Here is an 11,475-nt window from a genome sequence, read left to right on the forward strand (position 1 = left end):
CAGAGAAATAAATGAATGAATCTGGACTGATGAACCAAGATCCTCCAACTTTCTCGAGCTCTAGAACAGTCACGTTAAACATGAAGAATATCTTCAGGTTCACGTTTACAAATGCTACAATGATTATAAAGAGTCATATGATGGCGAACCCTTTCGACGTTAGTAAGAAGATTAATTCGCAAGTCTAACCACATAAACACTTGGATACGTTGCGGAATGTTAAGGGATCAAATAACTTTCCAAATGCCATCACAAGGTCTCGTCGGCTCACCTGCAGGTGTCGTATAAGCAGATTCGATGAAAAAGTGCACTTCGCCTCCCATTTCCAGCTCGGTCGATTCTTTCCAGGTGATTCATAGTCGGCACAACAACTATGATTCACTGCACACAACCCTCAGAAAGTAAGGATCTCAATAGGATAATATCCCATTATCTAGAAAGCGTGGTCACACTCCAATTTCGGGCCTAATATTTTCAATTAGTTAAATTAAGGGATTACATTGAATTTTTTATTAAATTTGGAGTAACTTCGTGAATCAGTAAAGAATAGAGGACCTATGGTATAATTTTTTCATTTTCCCCAAGTGAGTTATGTTTAAAAGCCTCGTTTGAGGTTTATCATTTTAGAAACCCATAAGCTTTCTCTCTCCACTTTTCCTCTCTCTCTCTCTCTTTTTATCTTTCTTCTTTAAGAAACTTTAAACGGTGTTTCATTGTTGATCATAGCTTCGTTTAGTACACCACTCATACCATTGAATTCCTGGTGTTGTCCCTAGTCGACCGATGGCCTTGGAATTTTTGTAGTCGTCGATGTGTGGGGTGAAGGAAAACGAGTTTTTGAAGTTGCAAAATCGAGCTCTCTGTTGTTCACCGTCATGAAGCGATCTTGGTAAGTGACTCTAAACTTCAAATTATTAATTTTAGAATTTTCCCCAAAATTTTTCGATGCTCCTCGGCGTCGTACGTATCCTCACGCATCGTCCTTTCACGTGAGACTCCTCCACCATCTAGAGGAGAGATTTGGAACTAGGTCAACCTGCTTAACGACATGTACTCGACTCGTTGACTGGTCCAAACCGCTTGGACCAAATCGTCAGGCCTAAATCCCAACCGGATCGAATCAGTCCAGCTAAAACAGACTGAACTGATATAGTCGAACCGATCCAAACAAGCCAAGCCAAGTTGCGTTGAGTCGTTGACCACTGCCGTTGATAGTTGGCCGTCACCTTTGGTCGGCGTTGACTTTTTGAAAACTTTTAGCCTAACATTTTTCGACGTCCTAGACGTAATTTTTCGGTCTATTTCACCAAATTTTGACCCGAAAGCTTAGAAACAAGACCATTAACCCGAAAATGCTTATTATTTTTAATATTTTTACATGATTATTTGGGTTTTGAATATAAAATTGATTTGAGAATATATTTTTATGAAGGTACTCGTATTTCCATCGATCAAGGGTCGACTATATCCGACACTTCTCGTGCATAAGATTCGCACAATCCACGTACTTCGAAGAGTTACTCATAGGTTTTCGTAAATTATTTAAATAAAGTTTATTAATTATTATATAAGGTTAGTGATATAATTTTTCTCTTTTATAGGATCTAGCGCTACCGTTGATCGTGATAGGCATACTCAGTAGTAGGCTACCTTATTAGACTTCTCAGACCAATACAAGTGAATTCCTGATGATGTTAAATTTCTGTTTTAACTTATTTATCAGAACCATTCTAAATTTTTGATGATACTGGACATTTTTATGACATGATATCTGATTTATTATATAGCAAAGACTGGATTCTGATTTACCGTGTATTTCTGGCATGATCTTCGGTTATCGTATTTTTTTAATATGATTTTAAACCATGGATTGTTTTCACGTTTTGATATTTAACTATTGTTTTAACTAAAATACATGCATGTTTACTATCATTGGGTGTATTGTTTGAGGAAGTATTTTAGGCTTAGTGTATGACTTATAAGATCTTATCGTAGGCCCTTCTACTTTGTGCATAAGATAAGTTATTACCGTAATTCCTTATGCTACAAGTATAAGGTCCTTACTGGGTGTATGGTTTATTGGAACCTACACATTCTAGTGTTCGGATGGGAGTAGTGTTCATGTTTTAAAAGGATGTTTTATAAATTAATTTTTACCGAATTATTTTATCTATATTTTTCTGTATACATCGCAAGGAGCACACTAGGATTTTTAGTTCACTCTTTAGTTTTCAACCTTTTAGATATTACCAGATAGTAGAGTTGCAAACTTGCCATTAGGAGGATTGAATGTTTCTCCTTTATACCCATTATATATTGCTATATGCCTTTTTTGTTATATTTTGGTGACAAGAGTTTTTGCTAATATCTTTATATATTTGTGTGATCGATATTTTGTTCTAGACATATTTTATACGTATTTTTGATGTTGATATTTATATATGTTTACCGTATGAACCTTACTGTTGAATATTCTTGTATTTTTACTATTATATGTATTTTATTCATTGAAATAGATTTCAATTACGCTTTAAATATGAAAAGAATTTCTGAATACGATATGTAACAGCCTAGATTTAGTTTTAATGTGTGGGTCTGGTCTAGGGGGTTATACTTGGTAGTATCATAACTTTTGGTTTTAAACACTCGGACTGTGGATGAGTTTTAAATACCATATTTTTAGAATGTATTTTATAATATTTACAAACACTATGTCACATTATTTTATGAATTTTAAATAAATTCAAAATTTCTGATGCCAGTCTAACTTAGGTTTAATTCTTTTTATTTAGAGCCTAGTAGACCGATCATATGAGCACTACTCGAGGTTGTAGGACAGGTTGTTATCATGGTTATGGGCGAGTGACTCGACCTTCTACTTATATAGATGATCCAATGCTAGCTCTAGATCCTCCTACTCCATGTGTCTATCATTCTACTTCATGTAACGATCCGATTACACTTATGAGAGACCTCGTTGAGGATGATTAAAGTTTCTGATAGTATGTATGTTGTTGATATATAGAAGTCTTTAGTGGTCGTTAGAGTAGTCCCGTTCGAGGGCCTCATTGGGGGACCTGCGACTGATGTTGAATATTGATTGGAGTACACTGAGTGGATTATGGACAAAATATAACTAATGCCTGAGCAGAAGTTAAAGGGGGCACTAGCCATGCTGAAAAAGTAAGGGTAAAGATGGTGGAATTTGGCTGCCAAGAGTATTTCTGAAGGTCATTTGACTTGAGACCTGTTCAAAGAATATTTTCGGAGTCGATACATTAGAGAGAGGTGCATACAATAACGATGTCAGGAATTTTAGAGTTTATAGAAGGACAACGATTGTGACTGATTATGAGATTAAGTTTATCAAATTGAGTTGCCATGCTAATGGGTTTGTTGACACTGAGTTGAACTGACGTCTAAAAATCGAGAGGAAACTCCGATACGAGATTAAAAGTCGGGTAGCTTCGGGAAAGGAATTTTGATGCTCTGGTTGAGATAGCCATGACGGCTAAGAAGATCGAATGAGTGTGTATAGAGAGTAAGAGAGATAGAGACCGAGATCGATTTAGAAGGCCTTCTGGTTATGTTGACTCTTCTATGCATCCTAGGAAAAAAGGTAAGGACGAGTCTTCTTAGAGAGGTGGTACGAGTACTAGGCCTGTAGCATCAACTACTTCGTCTATTCCCGCTTCTAGTTAGGGTGGTTCTTGTGGGTTACTGCCATTGACTACTTGTGAGAACTATGGGAGACGTCACTTCGGTTAGTGTAAGAAGAAGTTTGATACTTGTTTCAGATGTGGGTCCAATGAACATTTCTTGTTTTCAGAGTTAATTACTACTGTTCAGACACCTACTCGTTCACAGAGTACAATTTAGATTCAACTAGGGGTTATAGTCAAGAGAGAGCATCTGAGTCTACTAGTAGAGGTCGATCTTCTCAGAGTAAGGGTTTAGCTCGAACAAAGGCTAGACAACTTGGTTTGATTTATATTGCTAGACATCAATATGACCGTGATGAGCCTGGTTTGATTGCAGGTATTGTTACTATTTATTCAGTTGCATATTTTCCTTTATTTGATAATGGTTCTATCCATTCCTATATATCATATTCCTTATCTAGGGGTCTTAATATCCTAGTTGAGAATATCGAGAGTGTTGTGACAGTTTAGAGTATCGTAGGTCAGTCCATAGAGTTGGATCAAATTTATAGAAGATGTTCAATAAAGATTCATGGAGAGATCTTCTTGGTTGATCTAATGGAGTTGCCTTAAGAGGAGTTTGACTTGATTCTTGGCCAAGAGAGTTGTACTGAAGACTTCTGATGACAAGAAGATAGTGATGATCAGGAAGCGTCGTGAGTCCCTAACAAATGTTGTGTCTGCTTTAGTAACTGAAAAGATGATTAGGAAGGGTTCGAAGGCATTTCTTGCTTATATTCTAGATATGAAAGGTTCCCGATTTGATATAGAGGGGTTTGGACTGTTAAAGAATTTTTTGATATCTTCTCCGAAGAGTTGCCTATATTACCATCAGATAGAGAAGTTGAGTTTGAGATTGAAGTTTATTCCAGTTCTACACCAATTTCGATGGTTCTTTACAATATGACCCCTAAGGAGCTTAAGAACTGAAAGTCCAACTCCAAGAGTTATTGGATAGGGATTTATTCAACCTATTGTGTCACCGCGGGGTGCTCTAGTTCTCTTTGTGAAGAAGAAGGATGTGACATTGATATTATGTATTGATTACTGGAAGCTAAACAAACTCACAGTCAAAAACAAATATCCTCTTCCCATAAGAGATGATATGTTTGACCAGTTTCAAGGGCTATTGTCTTTTCGAATACAACCTTGAGGTCTGGCTATTATGAGCTCAATGTGAAAGATTTCGACGTTCGAAAGACTATTTTTGTACTTAATATGGAGCTTTTAATGATGTCATTAGGGTTGCTAATGCCTCTGCTTCCTTTACGGGTTTAATGAATCGGGTGTTTTGACTCTATGTAAACCAATTTTTGGTCATGTTCATTGATGATATATTGGTCTCTCAGGAACTTAAGATATGTTATTTTTAACGAAGATAACACATACAGAAGATTAAATACGAGTCCATTATGAGAATTTTAATTTATTAAGAATTTTCAATTATTTTATTGATTATTTGTAATTAAATTTAGCTTTATACTTTCCATTATTTATTTAGGGTAATTTAGGATCTTTTTATTATTTTAATATAATTTTTCTTTTAATTAATATATCTAGCATTAATGAAAAGATGATAGGGTTTTTTGCTTTTAGGATTTTTCGGCATCCTATAAATAAGCTAATAGGGAGAAAAAGGAGAAAAATATAAGGGAGAAAAGAAAAATGAGATCAAAAAAAGTTTTAACTTTTTCAAAGTTTTGTTGAGAGAACTCTTTCTTTGTTCAAGTTTTCTTCTATTTTATTCTTATTTTTGGATTAACTTCTTATTCAATTATTTGGATTGGATTAATATTAATTCTTCTTCCCATTCTTTTCTTTTTTTTTTTAATTATTTACGAATGTTATATATATATATTCACTTTTTATTATTTTTCTAATTTATATATTTATTATTTTATTCTATTACTTTTGATCATTTTTATATTTATATATTTTTGTACTTAGTTTTATATTTTTTAGATTCATAACTTATATTCAAGATTTTAATTATTTTTTAATCAAAAAAAGATTTTAGTTGTTTTTTTATTCTATTTATGACTTTAATTTGGACATTAATTTTTATTTAACTTTTATTCATATTTTGTTAAAAAAAAACCATTTTATTCATGTTATACATTATTTATTATTTCTTTATTTTGGTACTCGTAATCTTTTTGTTTCACTTTTTCGATTACATCCAAAGTATTCATATTTTTATTTTTTTACAATCCTAATTTATTTTATTTTACAGTAACAAATACTCAAAGACAAATACTTTGAATATTTTCTTTAAATTTTGGCTCAAACTTTGATTTTCTCTATTAAGACAACTCGTAACCGTGTTGATAACGAAAGAACGATGTGAGGGTGCTCATCATTCCTCACACGTAACGACTCTTGAACCCTTACAAGTAAATCTCTATTAAAACGTAGATTCGATAATATTTAAGTATCCGACCGTACCTAATCAAAATGTTTTTGACGACTACACAAGGTGAAATTATTAACTTTAAGTCAAAATGTAATCTCAGGCCACCCGAAGTACCGTTGAGAGAAAGGTACAAAGACTAATCACTCTAAAGTAAGAGAAGGTTTCATGCGTTTCAATCTTTGGAATTAAAACGATAACCGAACGGTTGAATTCTTCCTGCAGATGGTCTTCCTAAAAGCAATTTTTTGAATGAAATTAATTATGCACTGCCCAACAACGTGCCAGTTTTTCTGAAAGAACATAGCATAAAGCCCATCCATTTATGGGGGGCTTTGAGCGGACTCGTATCGAAGACCACCTTTCACGCTTCTTCTCCAATAACTCTCATAAAAAAGATACCTCAATTCTTTCACTGTTAGCCTTGTAAATTTTCCCGAAATGGCCATGGATTGTTAGAAATAGAGGATGAGAGAAATAAAGCCCTGAAAAAGTTAGTAACCCCCTTGCGAATTAAATCTGCATCCTCACACCATTGCCATCCTCTAATTTCATCATGTTATAAGCACACCGTTCCCACAATGTTCTTTTTAAGTTAACGTTAAAACACGAATCGACTTATCTCAATGGTTAAAAGAATCGTTATTGTTCTTAGAAGTCACGGGTTCCGCCATTGTTAGAGGGTTTTCCATTTACGTGTTAAATCATATGTAAGAACCATAATCATGCAATTGCACAGGGTTCTTTTATCTGTTAACTCAAACTCAAGAGAGATTAACAAATCAGAGCCTAAGTTATCCAATTTTCTAGTTCTATTGCATCTTCTGTCTCATGCTGTACATGAACACTGCTGTTTTCTTCCAATTCCAATATTAAATGTTTTCCTTTACCTTCCTCATGCTGCAACCAGTCCGCATCGAACATGAACAAATGGTTTTTTACATGTATATCAGAGAAAACCTGCACCGCAGAGTCGATTAATAAAATATTCCAACCAGAGAACCGGATTTTAGCACCAAAGAATGGACCCGGGGTCCTCGCTCGAATGAAAGAAAGTTTAAACAACTTAGAACACTACTTAGAGTGAACTCAGTAAGCTCAAAAAGTAAGAAAGCATCATCCTGGAAGCCATGCCTAGCATAGCTTGAGATCATAGAATCACAAACCAGAGAATCCCAAAGTTCCACTTCTTCAAAAAGCCGAACCGAGTCCTCCAATGCATTGCATTTTGAGGAAAGGTCGATAACAGTGGTTGAAACAATGGAATTCGATGATGAACTCCATCTTGACACACAGAGCAGATATTTGCTTGCCCTTATCCAAATTTCTCAAATTAGTACAAACAGCAATTAAATTGGAAAGTATAAATTAATCTGGGGAATAACCTGCCAATCTCATCTGATCAAACTGTTTCAATGCCAAGTCTTCATGAAGACTTACAACAACCCGAACTCAATGAATTCCAAGACACAATATCCACCTCTTCCATACTCTGAAACACACTAAAAGCATACTCTTCCAAGCCAAGCTTACCGTAAATATTAATCAACGAATTGCCGATCACGCGTAATTATGTTACAGTGAATTTCCTTCCCCTCAAATGTTGCCAGAATTGAAAACGTGAACTTACTCGATCTATCATCAAAATTTTGCATTCCCTTAAACACTTCCCATCCATAACCCCAGCAACCCACAAGTCCACAACCCAAGATCATCGAGTTCCAACTAACATCTTTCTCGAGCATTTCATTGAACAATAAACATGCTTTCTTAAAATGACCAAACTTGAACAGCCTATTCAACCAAATGTTCCAAGATTAAACATTTTTGTCGTTAACTTCCTCAAAAACTTCGGAAGCATCATCAAAAGAGCCAACTTTGCGATAAAGATCCGAATTCGATCAACTGAGCATGGATTGTTTGGGAGAGTTGAATGGACTTGAAGGGTAAACAGTGGGTTATGAGGTTGTTGTAATGAGAAAGAGTGGGTTTCTGAGACCAATAAATTGGTTTTAGGAAAGGGAGCATGCATGGAGCAAATTTTTCTTTCCTCTCTTTACAAAGTAAGGACTAAGGATATATGATGCTTTATCTACTCTATTTTAAGGGACCAAGGATTCGATCTTTTTAATGTTTCTATTGCATGTGATAAATCAAAGCAACTACAATCAAATCTAAAGCAACCTGTGAGAACACATACCTACAAGAAATTGCCAAATACAATGTCCTAGACAAGAAGAAAAAACACATCTCTCTCCCCAAAGCTTGATGTTTGAAGCAAGGTAAAAGAAGCTGGCCCGACAAAACCCTGGTGCAGACGAAATTGTTAAATGTATCTAGCATGTCGTATCAAACTTTGTTGCCAAAGGGTAAAATGATCTCTTTCCATTAGCAACTCTTTTGCCAGTTGCTACCATAACAATGCTTGTTTAACTATCAGCCCAACTGAAACCGGGATTCTTCACAATCTGCTTCTCTCTCATTATCCTTCTAACAATAGCTGATGTTTCCCATTCACCAGAGGTTGCAAATAAGCTTGATAACTGTACATAAGCACTGGAGTTTCCGGGATCAAGATCAATAATCCTCTCTGCCACCTTCTTTCCAAGAGTTCTATCTCCATGAGCAACACAGCCTCTCAAAACTGATAGCCACAAGCTTGCATCTGCCTTGAAATGCATTTCTCCTATGAGATTCATCGCTTCTTCAAGGCAACCAGCACGAGCAAAAAGATCAACCATGCAAGAGTAGTGCTCTTTCCCAGGATCAATATAGTAGTCCAATTTCATCAAGTTAAACCACTTTCGTCCCTCCTCTACTAGTCCACAATGATCACATGCCGACAGAACCCCTATAAATGTTATTTCAGTCGGCCTTACACCCGCATTTATCATTTCATTGAATAAAACCAGTGCTTCAAACCCACGACCATTAGAAGCATAACCCATTAGCATGGAATTCCAAGAGATTTGATCAGATTTTGTCATTGTGTCAAATATTTTTCGTCCATATTCAACTAAACCACACTTGCAGTAGAAATCAACAAGGGAGGTAGATATTATTTGATCAGCTTCAAGTCCAATGAGAGTTGCTTTAGCAAAAAATTGTTCGCCAAGTTCAATACTGGAGATACTAGCACAGGCACTGATGGCACTAGCCAAAGCAAATTTGTCGATTCTCAAATCTATTTCATTCATCTTGCATAACAGATCTAATGCCTCAATCGGACATCCGTTTTGACTCAGGCCTACAATCATCGAATTCCATGATATCAGGCTTTTATTTGGCATTGTCTTGAAAAGTTGCTTTGCATCTTCAATTCTTCCACAGATGGAATACACAGTGATCATAGAGTTAAGCAAGATTGTATCATAGGCTTGGAGCTCAGTAAAAAACTTGCAAGCATAATTTGGCATTCCGCATTTGGAGTAAGCATCAATCAGGGTGCTGGCCACGATAACATCGGAAATCAGACCAACTTTACTAGCATGACCATGGATTTGTTTTACATGTTCTGAAATGCATAAACTACTGCAGGCCCTTAAAATAACTGCAATAGATGAAAAGTCTCCCTGAAGCCCCTTTTCCCTCATATTATTAAAGATAGTCAAAGCTTTGATTTCCTCACAGTTCAAAACATGTCCTGAAAGCAAAGAATTCCACAAAACAACAGATGGATCACTCTTTCTATCAAATATTCTTCTTGCATCAGTCATTCTGCCACAAGTTGCATAACCTGAAATCAACGCGGACAAAGCAAATTCATCTGGTTCTATCATCAAGTTTAGAACACGACTTGCACCATCCAAATCACCACATTTCCCATACAAGTTTATCAGAGAACTACACAAAACCGGATCAAACTCTATTGCCCCAACCACCATATGTGCATGAATCTGCTTCCCGAATTCAATAGCTCCCAAATCAATGCATGCCCTAATAACAGTTGCCAACACAAACGCATCATCTCCCAAAGACCCTGATTCTTTAAACAGCTTAACAGCCTTTTTGGCATCCCCATTTCGAGCATAACTATGAATCAACGAATGGCAAGCAAAGGCGGTTTTACTAGGCATATTATCAAACAAAGCCCCAGCAACTTCTATCTCCCCCGCTTTAACAAACCCGGAAATAATAAAGTTCCAGGAGTAGTCATTCTTATGTGGCATCAACTTGAACAAATCCAACGTCTTCTCTTTATTTCCCGACTTCATGTACCCTTCAATCACTGTATTCCAAGTGAAACAATTTCTATGCGGCATTTCGTCGAACAGTTTCCAAATCTCGGCCATACTTCCGCACCGCGAATACATTTGGAGGAGACGATTTCCCACTGTAAGAGTGGAACTAAGGATACCCTTTTTGAGGAAAAAGAGGTGGAGCTGTTTTCCTAGGAGAATGGAGCTGCGGGTTGTACAGGATTGAAGCAAACGACAATAATATTGGTGATCAAGCTCCATGCCCCATGGTCATGCGCAACAGCGATTTGGTCTGAGGTAGTCGATCTTATCAGTGTGTTATGGTCATTACACAAAGGGGGGGGGGGGAATCATCACTTGTGCTTTCTGAAACTGTAAATGGCGACAAGAATGAAACGGTTCACTAACTACCTTGAACCGGCATGTTTTGAACTGATGGGTCAGGTAAAAACATGTAATTGGTACTATAGACTATCGATAGAAAATAAACGAGTGTTCTCATTTATCTCTCTAAATTTATCTATGCATGTAGTAAGATTGATTATATTTATGTTTTCGAATACGAGCAAATTCAATTTTTAGAATAGATAGTAATAGAGTAAGAGGACAAATCAAACTACTTCAATAGTTAAAGGAATTTTGAGCGTGTCAAGTGGTTAAGAGTCTCTAAAATAAATACTATCACTTATGAGCATCTTAGATTAATAAAAAAATTAAACTAGAAATTTTCCATATATTTAAAAAAAGCAGACATATTATTAACAATCTCTAGATGGTTAAAAGTTATCGTTGACATCTCATCTCCCTTCTAAATTATGGGAACAATACTTATAGGAGTGAAACTACCTTCGTGTTTTCATGGTTAGGAATTGTTCAAAAATAAGAATCAAACACGTTATATTTTTATATTGACAAAAGGATAATTTTTGCCCATGTAGTAAACTCAAGTTATCACTTTCGTCTATGACGTATTTTTGCATCAATTTAGTTCTCGAGATTGTTCAATTGCATCATTCTATACCTACTTCTAACTTAAACCCTAAATTATAAACCCTAAACCTTAAACCTTAAGCCCTAAATGCTAATTTATGATTTATAATTTATGGTTTTAAGTTAGGGGAAATGGTATAAAATGATGCAATTAAACAATTTTAAGTGCTAAATT

At 35.7% G+C, this 11,475-nt stretch overlaps 1 protein-coding gene and 1 pseudogene across 1 annotated transcript; both read right to left on the minus strand.

Annotated features, from left to right (window-relative positions):
* Positions 1–6,900: 6,900 nt before the first annotated feature.
* On the minus strand, positions 6,901–8,229 carry LOC120155912 (annotated as a pseudogene).
* Positions 8,230–8,464: 235 nt separating this feature from the next.
* LOC120155794 (putative pentatricopeptide repeat-containing protein At1g77010, mitochondrial) lies at positions 8,465–10,582 on the minus strand. The gene has a single exon (XM_039167256.1). The coding sequence runs from the start codon at positions 10,569–10,571 to the stop codon at positions 8,541–8,543; it is 2,031 nt and encodes a 676-aa protein (XP_039023187.1). The 5' UTR covers positions 10,572–10,582; the 3' UTR covers positions 8,465–8,540.
* Between the last annotated feature and the right edge of the window lie 893 nt (positions 10,583–11,475).

This window comes from Hibiscus syriacus, unplaced genomic scaffold, assembly GCF_006381635.1.
Source record: "Hibiscus syriacus cultivar Baekdansim isolate YM2019G1 unplaced genomic scaffold, ASM638163v2 tig00111208_pilon, whole genome shotgun sequence".
Classification (NCBI taxonomy): domain Eukaryota; kingdom Viridiplantae; phylum Streptophyta; class Magnoliopsida; order Malvales; family Malvaceae; genus Hibiscus; species Hibiscus syriacus.

What these genes read in the sequence shown, in the direction of transcription:
- LOC120155794 (XM_039167256.1), bottom strand. Translation starts at nt 10,571, where the DNA reads ATGGAGCTTGATCACCAATATTATTGTCGTTTGCTTCAATCCTGTACA.